Genomic DNA, 23721 nt, shown 5'->3' with positions numbered 1-23721 from the left:
CCATCCCACTGGACCCCTATCGCAGTTAGTATAAGTGCGGGATCGTGAATAAAACTGCGGGTTTGCATCGAATCGTGTCGGTGTCTTCTGCGCACTTATGCATTACAAGGTGCTGAATAAGTGCGCAGAAGACACCGACACGATTCGATGCAAAATCGCAGTTTTATTCACGATCCCGCACTTGTACTAACTGCGATTGGGGTCCAATGGGGTGGGAAATGCGCAATAAAGTTGCATAAAACGTTGTACGCAACTCGGTGCAGAACTCGATTTTTACAGCACTCGTCGTAATTGTCCCACTCGGCAAGCCTCGTTGGATAAATGTACGACTCGTGCTGTAAAAATCTTCATTCGGCACCTTGTTGCGTAAACTACTATTTCAGCGCTTACAAAAACATTTCACTGACTAATCTATTTCACCCCGAAATTAAAATGTTTGATTTTTTTTTTTATTATAACTGATAATTTTTGTAATAAAATGATTTGCAGTAGAATTTTTAATCTCGTTGACTGATGAAAACCATGGTCGTACTTGTTTTAAAGCATTAGATTTAACCATATCGATAAGTATTCAAAAATTATTCGTAAAAAAACTACGAAAAGTGATCAATTTCACCCGAAATTACGGTACCTCGAAAGCAATCTATCTTTGAAAACCCATCTTGATCATTCGGAAAGATTTCACCAGCAATGCACAAAGCTCTTTTCACGAAGCTGGTCCAGCTGGTTTTGTAGAGTCGTATATCTATTACTTTCGAAGTAGTCTATAGAATACAAATGTGGGATGATAAATAATGTGTATTTAAACTTAAGATAATTTTTCACTCACTATCACGGTGGTTTTGTGATGCTTAATACATAGAGTTGCTAAAGCCTTGATTTTTTGAGTAAAATTGAAAGAATTATCAGCCCGGTAATTAATGGTTCAAGTTAAACGAGAAAGCATTAACCGAAAACTTGCAGTAACAAACAATAAAAATATCACATTTATTTTTCAACCGAAACGTACTGCTCTACATAATTAGCATGAAACTTATCTCTTGTTTGATTATTTTTAAATATTACTTTATACTTTGTGCTCTCAATTGAGAAATAAACCATATCCCGATCTTTCTTGCTTTTTCTCAAACTCATCGGTTGAGCCCTCCCGAAAAATCTGTCGATAAACACTACTTTATCAAATCGTTCAATTCGCTTCGTTAATCGGCTCTCAAAGCTGCATGCCACACAAACGACGGCTCGTTCACAAATGAAAATCCTGCAATTGATTATTTGAAGCTGATCTGACTTTATCTTAACCTGCTCGCTGGCCAAAGCTAAACCGCAATTGGCGACTCCATCATCCAGACACTGCAAACGGAAGTTATCGCCAACTCTTTGAGAGAATTTTTCCAATTGAACTAGGACAACGGCCAGTTGTTGATATACGGCTTTCTCGAATGGAACGTTCCGGATGCTCATATCCGATAAATTCTCGGTCATCGTTGTGAAAAAGAAAGTAAAATCCTCTAGCCTCTCGAAGCATAGATATAAGAAGTCATTAATCGTTAAGATGTTCACAATCTAAAAGAAAGCAATGGGTTATTGAAAAACCTTAGCCATATATTGAGATTTTTTTTATTACGTTTGGAACGATTCGGGTTTTGATTAATTTTCCTGCATAGCCGACAATTTTCAAATATTCACCATAAACAGAAGGAAAATCGACCTGAAAGATGAAGCCATTTGAGTTATGATCTTGTTCAAATCAACACCGTTAATACCTTTACATATTGCAAGAACATTGTACAAATTTCTGATATATTGTTTACGTTGGATGTCAAATCGGCTAAAATACGTTCATGTTGTTGTTGCATATTCAAGCAAATTTCCCCGAATTTGCGATGTTGAGAACCTTGGAGATTAGCTTCGATTTCTGAATAAAATTCAAAATTTTCTCTAAATGTTTTCACAAATTTAATTTGCGAGGTAATCATTTTCGTAATGCTGCTTTCCATATCCCTGTAGAAAAAAAATAAACTTGGTATTAGAAGAACTGCGAAAACTAGAGTCTTTATTTTTGAACTTACAATTCGGGATGGATGATTGCTTCAACGGGTTTCGGCAATTTCACGATTTCTGATTCAGTGGAGAAGTGTGGAGTTACACGCTGCCGAATAGCGGTCACAGCATCTTCGATGGATTTGTTGTAGCGCATTTGAATTTCCTGCATACCTTGCTGCTGGCAGAATAGGTGCAGCTTTTTGTGATTTTCCCAAAGTTTTATTTCAGAATCGTAGTAATGCCCACGGTAGGAAAAACTATCTTTGACAATTTCAGTATAGATGAAGAGTTTTTCGAAGAAAAAAAATCTTGCTTTGTACGACCGGTGGCGAGTTGCATCGAAAATGTCCGTCTCAAGTACCTGGGTAAACTTTCCCTGTGCGAAAAGGTCAATCTGCAAACAACGAAAGCAATAATTAGCAACATATATTGATTAAATATAGATGTCCTGTTCAAAGTAACTGTAATCTTGGGTCATGTGGTAGTTTAGCAGACCGCTGAGTAGGCGATGTGTTGATAACGATCATTATTAGTATAACTGTATAACGACGAGAAACAAGAACCCAGCGTAGAAAATCGAAGCTGATTGGAATCAAGACTAGAATATAACTCGGAATATGAACACACTACAGTGCGTTAAAGTGGTAAATATATACTGTCTGATCCCGGCGGATAGTATCTGACCGGGTCAGACAAAAGAGGGAAAAGATGCCTCACCGGCGGATGAAAATCTGGCCGGTGCAGGCGAAAAGGAAAAGCTCACCTCAAAAGGAAGCTGCCGTAGCGATAGATACGATTTGTCGAGTGCGGCGAAAGAATGCTTACCTAAAAGGAAGCAACCGTAGCGGCAGTTTCGAACTGTCGGTTCCGGTAGTTGTAAAATGTTAAAAGTTCACCTCACCAAGGGAACTTGCCTCAGCGGTGGATGCGATCCACCGGGTCAGGCTGCCAGGAAAGAGAAAAGTTTGCCCAAGGGGCTGTTCATAAACCACGTAGACTAAAATTTGGCCATCTCAGACCCCCCCTCCCCTCTCGTAGACTTTTGTCCATACAAAAAAATTGAAATTTGTATGGAGCGTAGACATTGGCCAGACCCCCCCCCCTCCCCCCAAAATGTCTACGTGGTTTATGAACGGCCCCCAAGAGGAAACTTCCCTCAGGTCTACTCGCTCTAGAAAGGAATGATCGTTGCGTCAGTTTAGATCTCACCATAGAAGGATGCCACCGTGACCGTAGTGACGCGGCGGATGCGATTCGTTGGGTCCGGTGATAAAAATGTTTACCTTGGGAATTTTGTTAAGAAGTCGGCCCAACTTAAAACAAAAGGAGATATGGTAATTCCGACTCCACCGACTAGGCGGTACGATTTGGTTGATCAGATTAAATAGATTTGTCAAGCAGAGTGGACAAACAAACTCCACATTTTGAGAAGTTCGCCTTTCGAAGGGAGCTACGGCATTTCTTCCTTGTAGGAAGAAATAGCATATGGTTTAGCATTTGGTTTAGCATGCAATAAAACCGAAAGAAACGGAAATACGATACGCACTTCTACCAATCGCAGACATGGAGCCTTACTGTCTCAAAATCAAGTAGGTAGTTATAAGTAACTGATGCTAAGGCAAACATTTTCCTTTGAAGAAAAGGAGATGTGGTAGCTTAGCAGACCGCTGAGTAGGCGATGTGTTGATAACGATCATTATTAGTATAACTGTCAAGGGACAAACACCACCAATGTGATGTAGATAAGGTGAAGAGATCATTTTATGTATTACACTAAAGTTTGCATGTGTTAGTGCATATTCCCCTTTCATTCGTAGCAACCTAACTGCCACTTGACAACGGCTGACGTCATAGAGTTCGTTATAAAATTTTCACTAAAAGTGTGCCACTCTTAAAATAAGTTACACATTAGTATGCGTAGTTTGCAAAACATACGCAATGCAATTGGCTTGTTTCCAACCAACGAATATTGTTGTGTCTCGCCAAAATTTTCAATTTCGATATATACTTCCATTGTACATTGTTGGTGAAGTTAACATATGTTGAAACGCACTTTCAAAAATAAATACGAAACGTTTCGGCAAATGTGAAATTGTATCAGCTGTGTGTCAATTGTTTCGAACGTGCAGCTTAGTTTTCGTTTCTATGGGACATCAGCAACTTGTTATGCGGACCTACATAAACAAGAAAAAAATGCTCGCCCTCGTAAGATGCTGACATTTTTGGTAAATCATCCAAATTTTAATTATTTTGTATTCTTTTAGAGGAAAGAAATGCTGTAAATAATGAAAATCCGTTCCATGCGCAATGGACGTTATCTACCAATGGACCAGAAGGTCCAGAGCTGTCCAGAGTAAAGGATTAGTTCAACGAAGGAAAGGTCGCTGTGGAACGTAATAACGTAATATGGGCTTTGTTTGAATTCGAAACAGAGATGATTTAACAATGCAATCTAAATTTATTGCCATGTTCAACTTTGGTATTGAGGACTTACTGCCAAACTCGTTACAGGTGAAGCTTTACTTATGCAAATTTTGATGATTTGGAGGTACGTATTTACCGATTATCTCATATGCTTTGTACTGTGAATCAATTGATTCAATCACATGATGAGATTGTATGACGTCACGCCCTCCCCTCAAACCTTGTTTATGTTAGACACCCTACTAATACAGACATAAGGTAACTTCCTCCCCACCTTATTTAAATCACATTGAAACACCACAGGTAACAATGATCTTTTTTATCTTGCCCTATCGGTTCTAGTGTTCAAGCAAATATCCAGGAATAAATCCCTGGAGGAATCCATGGATAAAACCCAGAACTTGACTGAGAAGGAATGCCTGGAGGAGGAACTCCTCTGGAAATTGTTTCAGGAGTTCCCTTAGGCGATTCCTCCAAAAGTTCCCTATGCGGATTCCTTCCTGGAGGTCACTTGAGGTTTTCGTTTCTGTGGAAGTTCCTTTAGGGAATTTTTACCGTACGTGATTTTCGTGAAGGGATTCATCAAGGAATCTCTCACAATTTTTTTTTTGAGTTCCCTCTGGGAATGATAGTGCTTTCAGTGAATTTTCCCAGGAGTTCCCTTTGGGGATTCCTCCACGAATTCCCTCAGGGCAGGGGATTGCAAATGTAAATAATGTATTTATTTATAACTAGCTGTCCCGACAAACTTTGTCTTGCCAAGATGGATGGTTTGACAACTGTTGAGATCATTGATGCACCGCACTCTAGATTGGTTTCATTTCGAACTCTTACCTATTTAATTGATTTTCGTAACTTTTTCTGCTTATAAACACAGCCACCATGTATACGAATCGAACCGTGCAAGAGTCATGCTGATAGGTTCAACCGTTTGTGAGTTTTGTTGTCTCAAAAAGACTTAAAACTATGGACACTACAGATGCCATTGCGTAGTGGTCCAGGATCCAGATTACCCTAAACCATCCTCCCGTGCACGGTGTACAGAAGAAGGTGATATATTCCCGAAATCTGACAGCTTTTTGATGACGTAATTCAAATCGTTCATATGTGATCTAGTACTCCACATCAATTTGATCAATGTGAAAACGATAAGAACGACGTCACATGTTTACATCCAAAATAGATGTTTACATAGGTTACTAGCCTGCCTTGTGATATTTATGCCATGCTCCCGTAGACTAGCTGTTCCGGCAAACGACGTACTGCTTAAATAAAAGAAAATCGGGTTAAGTACGGTTCCTTTTAATTCCACTAAGAATTTGCATCCTTTGACAGATACGTATTTCGACCTCAACTGTAAGGTCGTCTTCAGTGTCTTGTACTTGACTCGACTGACAAGACAGTACAAGACACTGAAGACGACCTTACAGTTGAGGTCGAAATACGTATCTGTCAAAGGATGCAAATTCTTAGTGGAATTAAAAGGAACCGTACTTAACCCGATTTTCTTTTATTTACAGATATTCCCCTAACAAGCCCAGGTTAATCATCATCATCATGACGTACTGCTTGCATACTGCGTTTTTTGACATACTGGTCGCTGCAGAAATGCCTAAAAAAAAATGAAATTTCAGATATTCCCGTTTGAAGAATTTTGTAAATCCATTGGCCCGTTCCCGAGCCTATTCGTGACTTACAAACACCATTTCATTTTAATTTATATACATAAATTTATTATTAACAATATTTATTAAAGACACTTTACCACTTATGTGACATTCATGTCTGAATTTATATAAATGGATAGATAGATAAATAGACTGATAGATAGATTGATAATTTGAAAACAAGTATAATAAACCAATGCAACTTATAGATGCAAGTATAATTTACTTTTGATCTTAGAAAATATATGTTAATAGCATTGGGAAAACCCTAGCGAGATAGATGAATTCCCATTAGATAAACAATTTTACGCATGCTCCGGATTGTTTAGTTGGCCAAAGATGTTCCGAATTTTCCGGTGGGCTTTTTTCGGACCATTTTTACGGATGTTCTGGTTGGTATGGTTGTTTCCCATCGAACACAAATGGCCCTCAACAAAGTTGGATACTATTCTGTAGCACTTCTCCGATGGGATTTTGGAAACTAACTAAAGATTTTGAAGCATTTGTTCAAAATAGTAGATAAAAAAAAAGAAAAACCAGATTTATCCACCTAGTGGTGATAGTGCCTTTCGCTTCGAATATGTACTGATGATCTTACCATCGACGTTAGCCGAAGTGTGCCTGAATCCTGAGAATACTTAATATTGAAAAGCAACAGTCGCCATCCTGAATTTTGAGCCGCGATCTTGGATTTTGGACCGCCATCTTATATATTTTGGTCACCATTTTTGGAGTCCAGACATATTCTCTATACCGACATATTGCATGGTGTTGGAGCAGAGGCTCCTACTAACCTTCTTGAGATGGCGACCCCTTTTAAAGAATTTTGAAAACTTCTGCGGCGCAATGATTTTTTTGAAAAAAAAAATCCAGATTAATCCACCTAGTGGTGATAGTGCCTTTCTCGTCGAATATGTACTCATGAACTTTTTATCGACGTTAGCCAAAATGTCCCTGAATCCTCAAAACACTTCACATAGAAAAGCACCAATTTTAACAAAGCCATCATCGATTTTCGAAACTTATTGATGATACATATTCCGATGTTATGTTCAACAGCAAAACAGAGCAGAAAAATATCAGACCTCTTAGTTGACTGCTTGACCACCTTAACCCTAGTCGTGTATTGGGGTCATTATGACCCCATTCCATCCACTACGGCAGCGGGGTGAGTGTCAGATAATGCATGAAGAAGGTTAATTTTATTCACAATCACAGATCACTTTGTGATCTTCGCCAATGTTTATTTCAGCACACTTTATATTTTATTATCATTGGGAACACGATTTATGTAAAATTTGACCTTCCTTCAAGAAAAATGCAGAAAATGTAAATTTTCCATTCAAATTTCAATCGCCATGAGAAGAGTGAGGGCTCAAACAACCCAAATTGTGAGCAGTAATTTTAGAAGCATAAGGAGATTGAAGATTGAAAAACTGTATAAGGTGTTGATGCGATTAAATTCTATTTTTTCCATAAAACGTTGATCCATCCTACTATACATTTACACCGCAGGAATCTGAAATGGTGTGATTTGAAGAGATCGCTTTGGTCACGATTAAGTTCTCTTGCATATATGAAGACTTTGACCATTTCTTTACTTATAATCTTACCCAAGGTTTACATGCTATCAAAAAAGCCACAATTATCGCTTTGACATTTATTTTGTTCACTTTTATAATTCCGCTATTTGATGTGCAGCTTGCATGGGTTTTGTTAAATTCTTCGTTTGACCACTTCCGGCGAGACACCTGGAACCGACCTGTCCGGTTGTCTCAAATATGGTCTTAGACTATGTTTTTGTCAACTGTTCATCACGTTACCCAAAAAGCCGAAAATTAATGTGAAAGCCGAAAATTAAAGGCTATTTTCTTGCAAACCGTTCGGCAAATTTTTGAAAAAGCCGCGATTTTATGTATTTCATGCATGATTTTGTTTCACTTATATTAATTCATTTCCGATGGAACACCCGCAACACATTCCGAAATATTATTACAAGTTCTAGATGTGGCCTGAGACTATTTTCTTGTTGACCGTTTATCAGATTATCAAAAACGCCGCTATGGTTTAGTTCCCTTCTATATTTTACCACTTCCGACGCGTTACTCATTTTGTCACCAGTTCTGAAACACTACTGGTTCTCCCAAATATGGTCTGAGATTATTTGTTGGTTAACCGTTTATCTTGTTACTGAATAAGTCATTGATATGTCGCATGTATTGGTTCTCTTTTACATTTGACCATTTCTGGCGGGACACCCGTAATCGGTTCCGTAACTCAGTGATATGGCTTGCATCTATTTTCTTGCAACTGTTCATCATGTTACCTAAAAAGCCGTGATTTGAGGTATCACATGCATGGATTTGGTGTCACTTCTGGCCCGGAACCGGTTGCGGAACACTACCGAAGGCTCTTAAATAGTCTGAGCCTATTTACTTGCAAAAGTTTATTAGGTTATCAAAAAAGCCATGGGTTTGGTTCAATTTTATATTTAGCCGATTTCGGAGAGAAACCCGGAACTAGTTTCGGCACTACTGACAGTCCATAATGTGGTCTCAGCTTACTTCCTCAATAACCGGTCATCAAGTTGTCAAAAAAGCCGTGATTTGATGTGCCGCATGCAAAAGTTTTTTCAACTTTTATATACGGCCACTTCCGGCGAAACACTCGAAACCGGTTCAGATATTGTCTGAGACTGATTTCTTGCTAACTGCTCATCAGGTTATCGAAAATGCCGCAGTTTAATGTGTCGCATGCATGGGTTTGGATCATTTTTCTATTAGGCCACTTCCGGCGGGACATCTTGAACCGGTTCCGGATCACAACCGGTTCAGATATAGTCTGAGACTGTTTTCTTGCTAACTGTGTATCAGGTTATCGAAATTGCCGCAATCTAATGTGTCGCATGCATGGATTTGGTTCACTTTTATATTTGGCCACTTCCGGCGAGACACCCAGAACCGGTTCCGGAACACTACCGGTTCAGATATGGTCTGAGACTGTTTTCTTGCTAACTGTTCATCAGATTATCCGAAATGCCGCAGTTTGATGTGTCGCATGTATGTGTTTGTTGCATTTTTATGTATGGCCCCTTGCAAGGGTATGGTCCGGAACAAGTAAATGGCCATAACTCCGGAACGGCTGGACCGATCCGAACCATTTTCAATAGGAAACAATGGGACCAGATTCCGCGTCGAATGAACCGTCGGTCATTAAAATCGGTTGAGGTTAACTGCCAAAAAATGATGTGAGTTTTTTTGTACACATACACACATACACACACACGCCCATACACACACATACACACGCACACACACACATACACACACAGACATCACCTTAATTCGTCGAGCTGAGTTGATTGGTATATGTGACTTGACGCTCCCGGCCTTCTATCAAAAAGTCGTTTTTGGAGTGAACATATAGCCTTTTCCAGTACTTAGTGTACGAGAAAGGCAAAAAACACACTCTTAAAAATTTAGGAATTTACGCGTGACGTAAACCATAAACGTACGTAAACATTTCATGACTGAATGGCAAATTTGACTCAATTTTACATCCGTCATGTAAGTTAGAGTTGGTTGCACAAGATGTCAACAAACCTATCTGACCAGATAGGGTATTGGTTCCCTTATTAAGCATGTGGCTCCCATTTTCATCCTACGAAAAACAAAGGATTGAAGCGCTGTTTGTTTTGTTTCTTATTTTTGTATTTTTTGTTAGAAGTGAGCACCCATGAAAACAAAAAGAATGGAATCAATCGGTGCCGTAATCGCTTGTTTTCGAATAGGATGAATATGGGAGCGTGAGATTACTGAGGGCTCACATACCCTAGGTACAAATAGTTTTACATTTATCATTTGTTTCGCAACTCGGTGATACAGCCGAGAGGTATAGTACATGCCTCTCAATCAGTGCACTAGAGTTCGAATCCACTTCATTGTTTTACTTACATATGTTTGATCTCTCGCTTCGGCTCTAGCGATTGCTAGCTCGAATTTATTTGTGATAGAAGACGTAAATTTGTGTCAAACGGGCCGCTCCTTTTATGAGCATCCAAGTAAACTTAAATTTACATGTTTTTTTTCTAAGAGTGCATGATTTGAATAAACGAAACCGAGTTATTTGGGTATAGTGGCATAGCCAGAAATTTTCTGTCGGAGGGATTTTCGACGATCAATGTTTATATTTTTTATTTGACAGGGACTTGACAGGGACACATTTTGTAAACAATGCCACAATGGTCCATGAACCAGATTTACCAGGAAAGATGCATGCAGCGCCTTCAAATAACTTTTTTGACAAATATGGACTTCTACAACGTTGTTTCTAATAATAAGTCCCTCTTTCCAATGTTCATAAAAATTAGGGTAATCCATATTTTCACAGAAATTTGAAACCAAACTTTTTTATTTGCAAGAATAACTATATACATTCTTCAGACAAGTTGGAGATCTATCAATTTTGAGCAAGTTTGTTGAAGACAGTTTTTTTTGTAGCTTTAAAATTGACCGATATAGAGATATTTTTCTGAACTAGCTTAGAGTGATTCAAGGAAAACCGGTTTTCTGGCTTTAACTTTTTCAGTTTGAATTTCTAACCAAAGTCGCCCAAGAAACACTTGTAGAGAATTTGAAAACGCGTCGTCGCGCTTAGACGATCGTTATCTCTTTTGGTTCAAAAGTAATGAACGTTTTTCTTCAAAAATCATAGTTTATTTAAAAGGCGATATAACGGGCTGGGCAAAGATAAAAACTATCTTTTTCCAGCATTCCAAAGAAGAAATATTGTTATAAAACATATCAAAAAATTAGAGAGGTGTTATTTTTGTAACTCAAGAAAAAAATAGTTGAAAAGTGCATTTTTTTTTCAGACAATCTTCTATATCTTTTTAACGGAATGACGTAGCAACATTTTCCGCGCACGAAAATGTGCGTTTTTGAAAGCTCTAAGAGTGGTTCTTTCACGACTTTGATGAAAAATTTGAAATGAAAAAGATAAAGCGAAAAAACTGTTTTGGCCAAATTTTGAGCATATTCCCATAGAACTTTTTCATAGGGTGACGCTAGAACAAATCGTTTTATCGCTCTAACTTTTTTGTTTTAATTTTCTTATCAAAAACGTCAAAGAGCCACTTTTTGAGCTTCGTCATTCCGTTCAAAAGATATTGACGATTCTCTAGAAAAAATAGATACTTTTCAACTATTTTTTCTTGAGTTACAAAAATATCATCACCTCTCTAATTTTTTGAATTATTGGGAGACCTCGATTGCATTAAAAACTTTATTACTAGAGCAACAAAAAGAACTCGATAAAATCCAGTGCTATGTTTTGAAGGTTACATGACAGGGAATCGTTAAGCAATGAAAAACGAAATTATGGTCTTTCCGCTTAATAGTTATTTTGTGGAGACTGTTGGGTGCGAACTTTTACCCCGCAATACTTTATATGCAGTTGTAAGCAATGAGGTAATACAAATGCGAAAGTACAAGTAATAGTCTTTTTTAGAAAGTCAAAATGGTTGACCTATTGGAGACTGCGAGAATAGAATTGTGGAATAAAAAGTGAAAAAAAGTTATTGAGTGAAGTAAACTAAAAACACTTTCAAGGAACCATTACCGACGGTAACGTACCGTACCGTAACGTACCTTGAAAACTAACGAAATTACGAGTTTGGCGTCCTCGACAGAGTTATTCAGAACACAATTTTCTACAGCTCTTGTGAATACACCAACCTTGTATCTTGAAAAATTCAAAAAGTTAATTTTCTATCTCATTTTTAGGGGGATTGATCATTTTACCAACAGGTTAACCCTCTTCGTGCATTAGGGTCATTATGACCCCTAAACGTGCACTAGGTCAGCGAGGTGCGCGCAAGCTAATGCACGAAGAAGGTTAAAAGAAGCACGTTATTGTAGTGAAAAACTTCCTCGAAGACACCATGATGCTAAACGGCATGAGTAAATCAGCAATTGTGCCATATAGTAGTTGGATTCTTTGCGGGCAGTATAAGAAATCTTTAAAACATCATTTCGTAAAAACACCGTTTCTCGAGAATGGCTTGACGGATCTTCGTGAAATTTTGTTGGTAGTTGCACAGCCCTCAAAACTGCGTGGTCAACATTTTCCTTTCTTGACATCGTACATTTAGCCGAAATGGCGATCGAAAAACCTCGGAATTTTTCGATTTTTCAAAATTTCAAATCAATGCCCCTTTCCTCTCCCAGGTAGGGTCAAAACTTCAGATTTATGAGTTTCTAGTCGGGAGCAATCAGAAAAGGTGAAATATAGAACTGGACAAAAACATTGTCGGACCGTGTAAATATCCTCCGGGATTCCTCCAGGAATTCCTCCGTGATTCAATTCAATAAATTGAATTTACAGCAATGAAGCTGCTAACATGAAAGTGGTTTGGCGCGCCGAGACTGCATCACCTCCTCAACAATTATTGTTGTGGTGATTTTCCTGTGAAACTGGCAACACTGAAGGAATCTAAATGTGGATGTCAATGAGCCATTTTATGAGACGTTTCGGATCAGCTGATCGCTAATTTCATGAATGAAAATTTGACAGTAGGTCGCGCCCAAGCCCGTGAGTGTTAATATCAATATCAACACTGTGGTCGTTTCGTAAAATAGACTATAGTGGATTAAATAGATCAGTTCAGACGAAAGTGTTGTCGGGAATGGTGGCAGAATACTAAAGTGTAAGTTAACTTTAAGATTGATAAGTATAATTTGAATTCTAAATAAATAAATATTAAATTACAGCATTGAAGCTGACCTAAGAGACGGCTGTTTTCAATACAAGTGTTGAACCATGACCCGCTACAACAGGCGCGCTGTCTATAAACTACGTAGACTCATTTATGGTCATCTCAGGACTTCGCCCCCCTCCCTACTCCATCGTAGACTTTTTTTCATACAATTTTTTGAAATTTTAATGAACCTTAGACTTAGTTTATGGACAGGCCCCAAACAACCACATGTGACGATTGCCGCATATCGAAACATATTGCAAAAATTACGTCATATCAACTTCTATACAACCCGAATCTACGCTGGCGTCACTCTTATAGTAGGTACATGTGTGCTGCTTGGGTTGGAAGGTTCTAGCGCCAAATGCTAAGGATGACCGTTGGTGACAGACGTAAAGAAGATCGGTGTGTGGCGCAAAGCATGAACCAAAGTTCACACTACCAATCAAATACATAATATAGCTAGATTTTACTTACCGGATTATTCCGTGAAGATTGCTTATTACATTCGGGCTTCAAAATCAGAACACATGCCTGATCATTTTCTCGCTTGAAACCTGAATAGGACTGCGAGAATGATGAAGTAGCCGTGAATTCACTCTCACATTCTGGGATATGGCTTATAGATGCTGCTGCGTTTATCAGCTCGTTCACTTGGCTTATCATTTCATGTGCTTTGTGAATGCTGGATGTATTCGATGCCGTATTAAAATCATCCTCCAATTTCAGAGTTTCCCTGATAAATTTTTCCATGAACAGTTTGTAACGCGGAAGCTGTTGGATGGGCAGCAGAAGAAAGCTGTTCATTTCCCATTGATTTTGCTGTAAGAATTTTGACTTGATCACATGAAGAACAGTTAGCTGGTTCAAATTGTTTCATTACCTTAAAATATTCTCGATGTCTTTCGAAAATTGTATCCGCTTTTCGTCGATTCATCGCATACTTCACGTAGCAGTAGAATTTATCCGAATCTATGAAACGGATGAAACATTCCGCAATTTGTTCCACATTTTCGTTACAGCTTTGTAGTGCGGGTAGCAACTCGTCTTGATGAAACTTATGCATTTCTTCTATATTTGCAAACAGATTGTTTCTTTGGCCACGTAATCCCTCCGGAAGAATTGCACGCTCGAGCAAAGGAATATAGTTTGATATGCCGTTCGTTAGCCCGTCGACGTAACTTTGTTCTTTTTCTAAAAGCTCGGCAACAGCGTTTGGCAGTTGTGATTCGTTTCGCTCGTACTTGACTCGTATGCCAGTTCGATTCACTACGTCTGAGGATACGGTGTCGTAATATTCACTGAAATCAACATCTGAATTGTGCTAAGGAAAGCCGATTTGTTGGTAAATGTAGCAAGCTACTTACTCAGAATCAGATGAAAAATCACTCCATTGCTCTTCTGTTTCAGCGCTACAGGAACTAGAGGTACCTGATCTTATTTTAAAACAAAAAAAAAATGAGTTTATAAGAGTGAAGAAAACATCCGGAAACTTGATCTAGATTCAGATATTCTGTTTAGCGGAGCGAATGAAGTTTTAGAATATTTCTAATGTGCTTATGTTACTGTTCAAAAGATTTTGGAAATATTTTTATCAATACTATTGATACAAAACACACATTTTCGTTCTCATAATTTAAAATTTTACATATAATGTGTATTGAAGACGAATGTGCTTAAAAATATGATTTATGGTGTCATTCACACATCCACAACTTATCTGAACAAATATGATGGCACATCGCATTGATTAACTCCGATTTGGTTTCACGTAGACGGATGACTTGCTTAAAGATAGATTTTGTTCATCGAATACAATACCTGATAGTAACTTCATCGTAGATGTGTTCCAATTCGTTAGTACACGGTGGGTTGAACACATTACTTGGACAATCTGTATTCGTATTTTTAGTTTCCAATCCATGGAACTTCTGTACTAACTTCTGAACATTACTCTTTGCTGTTGGATTCTCATTTGTCGATGTAACTTTTTGCTGATTGCTAGTTGTTGCCATTTCATTATCTAGTGGTGGTAAAACTGGTGTCAATTTTGATTTCAATTTGTGCAATCCGTGTCGTAGAGTTCGCACGGGACGGTTTTCGTTCATGGTGGGATTTGAAGTTTTCTTCTACTATCTAGAGCAACCTCAATACGGTCTCAATTGGAACACAAACGGATTAAAACTGAAGAATTTTCGTTTTTGCGGCACGATAATCGTGCCATTATTGATAAGATATTGAGTTACGGTCAATATCTCATGCTTCAATATTATCCCCGAGTATCGATAAACGAATCAAATACATTATAGTAGCGCAGGTAAATAAGGCAATAATGGGAGAGCCCTCAAAGTCACTGAAAATATTTCAGTTTTCTTTATTATCAGCAGCACATGCAATTGATGCAAACGTATAAAAAATAAACCGAAACTTACACATATGCAACAGGTAAATGATGCACGGGATCACAGACTGTTGCGATCATTTTTGATACAATTTAACTAATCGTTGAATTAGTTCAAATAGTACAAATAATTTCATACCCATTGATTTGAAACTCAATATTTTAATAGAAGGCATGGAAAACAATGATTTTCCACATTTGCATAGATGGTCTCACTATCACCAGAGTTTTCTGTCAAAACTTTTCCAACAGGTTCGGTGGCATAATCCGGATGATGTGTCCTCTATGGATCGCAGAACCTTCACGGGTTTTCTTTTCAGTTCCACGCGGTGTCCCAACCTATTAACCCAATACTAAGCATCGCTAATGAGAAGTCGTTCTTGTTCGGAAGAACGCTATCTGCGAAGTCTCTGTATTTAGGAATTGTAAGGCTATTTGAATGAACGATTAGATCGTGCTACATTTTGGTTAAGATGTGTATAAAATGTGATTGATATTTAATTACAATGGTTAGAGCGGGGTGCATACACTCCCGATCAAATGTTTGGGGTCACCCTCTCAAAAACATGTCATTTTTTTAGGCCCATATATTTGCCAATTTGCGTCCGATTTCAAAACCCTAGGTCTCATTCAAAAGATAATAGGTCAAAGAAACTTTGAACACGATTTAAAAGAAAGTTTTTCAAAAAAAAAAAATGGTATGTAAACTTCGGAGAGTAAAAAATTCGAAGCTTGGAAGTGAAGATTGACATTCTATTTTTTTCATTCTTGTTTGGCCACATTCATTGTCAGCTGAATGGCTTTCTTTTTTCATTCAATTCTCTGTCACGAATATTTTTTCGCACGTCGTAAAATGTCAAATTTCTGTTGACAGACGCACAATCCAACTTAATGGACACATAGAGAACATAATTAATATTCTAATTAACTACTATACACAAGTTTTGAGGTAATTGGAAGTATAATCGGGAGTTATGGTCCAGTTTTATTTCTCAGTGAAAATTGTCAGTGACAGAAAAATGAATGAATAGGTGAAAAAATTCATTCATAAAAATGAATTTTATTTTGATCCCTCAGTTGAGAATCTTCAAAATTCACGTTGAATTTCACTCATTGAAAATGAAAATTTTAAACTCTAAACTTAACCCAAAATTGCCTAATTTTCTAAAAAATGAATATAAACTTACGGCAGTGTCGCTGGAAATAGGGTCGACCAAATTTTTAGATGAGTGTGGTAATATAACCCATTTTCTATTAGCTTTTAACTGCTTTTTACAGAACTTAGCTAAAAAATCTAGAAAAAAGTTATTAAGTAAATTAATCCTTGATGTCATCGACCAAAAGTTTGGGGTCACCCCTCAAAATGATGTGTCGGCGTAAAATATGGAAAAGTGATTTGTTGATATCTTTGTCATCTTTCATTCAATTTTAATTCTTCTTGGATTATTTGCAACATAATGAATGATACTTACTGCAAAAACATTGAACCACACACATTTGTTGAAATTTACATACTAAAACTTAACGTAAATTTGCCTTATTTTTTGAAATGTAATGAAATGTGTTAACTTTACATAATATTTTTATATACAAAAATCGTTAGATACGTTAAGTTAAAGACTTCAGACGTAAATTTAGTTAATGATCTTTGATATGAGCCAAAAAGAATTAAAATTGAACTATAGATGACGAAGATATCATCAAATCACTTTTCCATCTTTTACGAAAGTGACCCCAAACTTTTGGCTGATACATCATATTGAGGGGTGACCCCAAACTTTTGGTCGATGACATGAAGAGTTAATTTACTTAATAACTTTTTTCTAGATTTTTTGGCTAAGGTCCGTAAAAAGCAGTTGAAAGCTAATAGAAAATGGGTTATATTACCACACTCATCTTAAAATTTGGTCAACCCAATATCCAGCGACACTGTCGTTAGTTTATATTCATTTTTTTTTAGAAAATTTGGCAACTTTGAGTTAAGTTAACACACAATTTTTTGGCGGAGATATGGACCTAAAAAAATGACATGTTTTTGAGGGGGTGACCCCAAACTTTTGATCGGGAGTGTATATCGATGTGACAATAATTAGGTTCGAAGGTAACGATATGCACACTCAATCCTAAATTGCTTGTTCGGAACTTTTTTGACGAAAAAGTAGTTTCGGTAATCGATTTGACTGAGGCTTGGTACACCAACTGTCAAAACCGGGTGCAAAAGGTAAACAATCCATTATTGCTGTATTCAGCTGTTCTAATTTCGTCAAAGATTTACCGAACATGGTAATCTAAATTAAGTGTGTGCTGGATATACATATGCATTTTGCATTGAGTAATCTGATCCGCCGTCGGTTTGCTACGTTTGGGTGTTTTTGTAAGATAGGCATTGTATAATTGTTGGGATTATTCGAAGCATAAAGTGAAAAATGACGCGTGTTTGGGACAGGTGCACATTAGACCTGTTCACTTTGAAACTTTTTTTCTCCGATTCTCCGTGTCACATCGAATTATCGATCCACATGTAAAACCAAGTCTTCAGTCCAAAATTGAGCCAAATTGATGAAGATTTAAAGGTGTATCAAATCGATTTTGTGTTTTTTTAGCCGTTTTCACAGAAATTTACTAAGAAATTCACAAAATTGCTCCGAAAAGATGCCGGAGATACCGTTTAAATATAGTTAGAACAATACTCTACAAGTTTGCCGAAGACACTACGGTGTTAAAATTGCGTATTTCGAAGTTATTCAACAATTTTAGTTAAAAAATCACGAAAAAACACGATATTTTTACGATTTTACATATAAAAGTCATGTAATTTTACAATGTTTTAGGTGACTAAATTAATTAGCGATTACTCCTTTGTATAACAAACATTTCGTCCATACATCGTTTTTGTGTAGGAATTCGTTTTCATTGATAAATTATCAAAAGTATGTCACGTTGATACTAAAAATCGCACAGAGTTACCAGCACGAATTAAAACAAAGTTACCCATGATTAAGGCGTCATGCCATCGTATTCTAATGTCTTTTGATTTAAATATCAGAAATGGTGCAGATGGTAAGGCTCGAGCTTGCGGATCAGAAGGTCCCAGGTTCAAGTTCAAATACATGATAAACTTTTTTTTCTTTTTTTTTTGTAGCAGTTAGGATGATGAATCTGCCATGACTTACACGCAATCTCCCAAAGAATAATGATCGGGACCTACCAATTAAGTCCATTCCAGGACTAGCTAGATATTTAGTTTATACTTGTTGACAATAAATCGTGTCGACAAGATCAGCTGGGCGAAATATTGAGCATCTGTTTGATAATGTTCAATTTAGCTAAAACAATTCAATACGATGATGGAACTGCTTCTGGATGCAACATTTTACAGACAACTGTGGGTGGAGCTTACTTGTTATCTATTTACCCATAAATCAGCACAACTACACGATGAAGGGAAACTTCATCCTTACTATGCACTCTACGGTTCCGAAACAATGCTATGATGCCAAATTGCAATGAGATGCAGTGCGTAGTTTCATCAACTTATAGCAGGATCGAGACGCAAAAAAAATGCTTTTCCCGGACTCGAACCTTGAATCTTCGAATCCACAATCTCATGCTCAACCAACTGCACCAAATTTAAACTGATGCAGATGAGACCAAGAAGTGTAATGACGTTTAAATCATGGGTATCATGGGTTGTTTTATTTTATGCTGGCAACTCTGTACAATTTTTAGTATCAACGTGACAAACTTTTGATAATTAGTCAATGAAAACGAATTTCTACACTAAAATGATATATGGACGAAATGTTCGTAACACATAGGAGCAATAGCTCATACAATTAGTCACCTAAAACAATGTAAAATTACATGACTTTTACATGAAAAATCGTAAAAATATTGTATTTTTTGGTGATTTTATAACGAAAATTGTTGAATAACTTTGAAATACGCAATTTAAACACCGTAGTGTCTTCGGCAAAGTTGTAGAGTATTGTTCCAACTATATTTTAACGGTATTTTCGGTACCTTTTTGGTGCAATTTTCTGGATATTGAAGTACATTTTCGTGAAAATGCTCGAAAAAAACACAAAATCGATTTGATACACCTCTAAACTTTTATCAAATTAGCTAATTTTTGGACTGAAGACTAGTTTTTGCATGTGGATTGATAATTTGATGTGACACGGGTAGGTTAAAAAAAGTGAACAGGTCTAGTGCACATTGTCCTTCCTCGTGAAGTGATAAAAATGGATGCACACTTGGTCGCCAACAGTATTAGCATTACCATTAAGCAAGTCGCACAAATTCGTAGGTGGTACAGTCCTGGACTGCTGTTGCTGTGTGAGGGTTGCTGTTATGAGGGTTGGTCCGAACCAAACAACAAATATTTGGGACTAATCTCTGACTCTTAGACAATATTGACGCAATCCTCCAACGGTCGAGTGCTGCCCTGGCCACGTCCTTGCGACAGCTGAGAGATGGGAAAGGAAGATTAGTTGGACACCTAAGAAAGGTATGCAGAGACCTAGAATTTTTCATTGACAGTCACCTAAAATTTAAAACTTAACACAATGATTATAATAGACGTAAAAACTTGAAGTATTTTTAGGCATAGTACGTTTAATTGGCAAATTGAGAGATAAATTTGTGAAAAATTACCACTTGTTTTGGTGGGATTCGAACCCACGACTTCGTTATCGCTAGTCCGGCGCTTTAACCAACTAAGCTACAGAACAAGTTACAACTCTGCAGAATAGAAAGTCAAACTGGATTCGAAGCACCACCCTAAACCAGGTCCGTCTTTCAAAACTTTCTTCCTGAAATTGTTCCGGAAAATCTCCCTAGGATTTTTCTAAAAACTTCTTCGGTGATTCTTCCTGAGTATTCTTCAAGGATTTATCCAGGACTTCCTCCAGAAGTTCTTCCAGAAATTCCACAGGGGATTTCCACAAAAACTTCTATTGGCCTTCCTCCATGAATATCAGCTGGAATTCTCTAAGCAATTCCCATTAGCACTCCTTCACAAACTCTTATAGGAATTTCTCCTGGCATACTTATCTGCTGCAATACTTTCGAGAAATCTTCCTGAGATTTCTGATTGATTGATTTGTCTTTATTGAAAAGACTTTCAGCCCTTGGCTGGTTCGTCTCTAACTGAGATTTCTTAAGAAATCCCTCCTGCGATTCCATCAGTGATTACTACAGTTTACTTCTACCGATTCTTTCAAGGAGAACTGTAGGTATTCCTCCGAGCATTCGTTAGAGAAACTTCTCTTAGGATACCCCCGGCATTCCTGATTCTAGAATTTCTCTAGAAATTACTTCTATTATACCTCCGGGAATTCTAGGAATTCCTCCTGATATTCCAGCTGGGTTTCCTCAAGCAATTCCTGCGGTTAATCCAGTTATTCTTCCTCCAGACATTTAAACTGTGGTACACGCAGAAAAAGCTATGTTAAAATCAAAAATATTTGAGGTAAATTCAAATAAATTGTCAATTTGTTCAGGCAACAAAAATTAAACTGTTTGGAGCAAATCGAACATCACATTTGAAGCAAATGCAATCCATGTTTGAAACAAAAAATGCATCTTCTGACAGATGATGTTAGAAATAAATGTAAAAATTTTTGATTTTTTTTTTTGTGGCGGATCGGCAAAACGAAAATATTTGTTTTCCCATTAAACTTATAAAGTCATTCCTGGAAAATCCACCTCCCATGTTGTATTTTCAATGCTAACATCTTGTATACATATATTAGATAACATATGCTCCCGAAAACAACGGGATTTCGTGGAGACTTTCGGTGAAACATGCCTTTTTTGCATGAGGAAATCTTGTTTGATGTTGCAGCTGCAACTTGTGAGTTTTGTTTATGTTCTCGACGGCGGAACAGGGGGCTCCTCAATGGGCGTTGACGAAATAAATGTGTAATTGAGTTAGTTTAAAAAATTAAAATTTTAGATTTCAACTTTTTTTCAATTTACCGAATAAACATGCATATTTTTGTTTCAAACGAACAAAATTTGTCTCCGTGTAGAGTTTTTATTCATGGATTACTCAAGACATAACCATGATATCACTCGAGGAACTCCCCTAGGCCTTTTTCAAGGAATTCCAGCTGAAGGATTCAGAATAGAAATCTCTAGAGGAATCCCTAAACGAGTTTTGGGAATAGAAGGAATTTCCAGAGAAATGCTAGGAGGTATTACTCGAGAAATCTATTGTGAAATCGTATAGGAATGTTCGAGAAAAACATGTAATTAATTAGAAGGCACACAGGGTTGCTAATTGTCAAATTAAGAGATGAATAAAAAAATGCGTTCTGGTGGGATTCGCACCCACGATTCCGTATTTGCTAGACCGCTGTGTGGCCATTACTCTAACAGTACCTTCGGCACGTTTTTTTTTTTAAATTTAATCAGCAATTTATTTATTATTTTGATTTTTTTTTATAATTTCAATGGCTATTCCTCTGAAATTATTTCAGCAATTTCTTTTTCAGTTATTTTGCAAGTTGCTCAGACAATTCTATTGTGATTACTTTTGTAATTCTTGATGATTTAATTGTATTTATATATATTGCTTTCGAAAATGGCTGAATTGGAAATTCAGTAATTCTAAACTGGACTCGAAGAACATCTTATGAAATTCACGAAAAACTACCTGACAAATTCCAAAAGAAATTGGCGTATAATTTTCCATTAAATTAACCTTAGAACTTTCATAGCAGTTGACACAAAAAATCATATATGAATTACCAGTGGAATTCCTGAAGAAAATATTAAGGCTTTTAAAGAAATTGGTCAAATCCAAACTCAAAATAAATTGCCGGAATACATTCCATAAAAATATCCACAAACATTCACAAAAGATTTTTCGAAAACATCAAAGGATTTTCAGAATAAAATTCAGAAAGATTTCCAAAAGTAATTGCCGAAGTATCACTGTTACAGAATTTTTAAAGAACCGCCAAAAAAGCAAAGCAACCTGGAAGCTACTGAAACTGGCACCTCCAAGGCACCCCCTGGATACGCCAATGGCGCCCGTCCAAACACAAATTCTCACACGATGATAAAAATCCCAATTTTGAAGCAAATTCACTTTAATCACAACTGTCCCGGACAACTGAATTAGGCACCGCCGAAACACTCACGATAAATACGGAAAATGAAATGGAATTGCAAGATTTCGGCACGAAAAACCTACAATCACGAATTATTATTTTCAAAACGATGCCCAAATTGACAGTCCTGACAAATGTCACACGCGTTTTCCAAACGAAACATTTCCGGATGGCGTAGCACCACCAGCCGTTTCACGATTCGGAAGGGAAAATCCAAACAACGCGGAACCAAGAAAAACACGACAGACGATTCGCACACTTGGTAACCAACAGTATTGCAGAAAATTGAAAGAGTCAAGGAGTGGTTGCGGTCATCCGACGCCACGGAACTGGGTGAGATCATTCCGGTTTTTTTCTTTACATTCTAGAAGGACTTGGGGTAATTTCTCCAATGCGTTGTCATGAGGACTCCTCTGCCCATAACTGCATAATTGTAACATTTGCAATTTTTGCCAATATTGAGTTAATACCGGGGATCATCTCCTAATCATCATTACTTTCATCCACTTAAATGAACTTAATAAGTTTGTTTTGCAAAATGTGAAACAAATACCAAGTCGTTTTGTCTCATTAGCTTATATTCATGAATGTAACCGCATAACAGTCACACTGGAAATACACACTGGCCTCATAGCGTACCATCAATCATATTTTGGTCTGATTATTTTTTTTAACTATTCGTCCAGCATAGAAGAAGTGCTGTAGAAAATTTTATTGCAAAAGGATGAACTTTAAATTATTGTGAATTTTTTGAAATTGCGTTTCGTCTCCATACTAGCGCATGTTGCAAACTTTAAATTCGATTTTCTTCAATGCCTACTTTTGTCGAATGTGACTGTTATGCAGTTATGGGCAGTACCTGGAGTCTGGTAATATTTGCAAATTAATCTTGGCCTTATATTGAAGCTATAAGATACATAATTCGCAAATAGCTATCTTAGCTTGAAAGTTTATTCTCCGTATACTCTAGGTTCAATACTGTGAGAAACGCGCGTTTATTTTCGTGAATCGGTCGGTTTTCTCGGTAGGGAGATGGGGACGCGGATATTGAATGCGAAATCAGAAGCGCGCGATAACTTTCGTGGGAAAGTCGGTTTTCACGGTTCTGTAAACGATCAATGCGGTGACGCGTTTAATATAGAATGATCGTTGACGTATGTGCATTACCCTTACTATCGCGACCAAATGAATCATAATCGGGATGAAGACCGTGTCGTGTATTTTCATATAACTAGTGGATCATATCACCTACTAAAGGTGGCTCCAGCATCCACACCTTACCCTACCCTACTAACAAATATTCCTTCT

At 37.3% G+C, this 23721-nt stretch overlaps 1 protein-coding gene across 1 annotated transcript; it reads right to left on the bottom strand.

Moving 5' to 3' along the window:
- Positions 1 to 778: 778 nt before the first annotated feature.
- LOC109422419 (uncharacterized) lies at positions 779 to 15625 on the bottom strand. The gene is made up of 8 exons (XM_029857830.2): positions 14713 to 15625; positions 14259 to 14327; positions 13775 to 14192; positions 13369 to 13713; positions 2070 to 2437; positions 1764 to 2001; positions 1625 to 1708; positions 779 to 1563 (listed from the first exon to the last, which is right to left on the bottom strand). Exons 1-8 carry the CDS (start codon positions 14997 to 14999, stop codon positions 988 to 990), a joined length of 2385 nt encoding a protein of 794 aa, XP_029713690.2. The 5' UTR covers positions 15000 to 15625; the 3' UTR covers positions 779 to 987.
- Positions 15626 to 23721: the final 8096 nt, after the last annotated feature.

This window comes from Aedes albopictus, chromosome 3 (assembly GCF_035046485.1).
Source record: "Aedes albopictus strain Foshan chromosome 3, AalbF5, whole genome shotgun sequence".
In the NCBI taxonomy this organism is placed as follows: Eukaryota; Metazoa; Arthropoda; class Insecta; order Diptera; family Culicidae; genus Aedes; species Aedes albopictus.
This window is presented reverse-complemented; position numbering and strand designations above follow the sequence as displayed.

Excerpts from the sequence above, each read along its gene's own strand:
- LOC109422419 (XM_029857830.2), bottom strand. The coding sequence starts at position 14,999 with ATGAACGAAAACCGTCCCGTGCGAACTCTACGACACGGATTGCACAAA. Across the intron at positions 2,438-13,368 it reads AATCTTCACGGAATAATCCG|ATTGACCTTTTCGCACAGGG; the intron begins GTAAGTAAAATC and ends CGTTGTTTGCAG. Across the intron at positions 1,564-1,624 it reads AAACCCGAATCGTTCCAAAC|ATTGTGAACATCTTAACGAT; the intron begins GTAATAAAAAAA and ends GCTTTCTTTTAG.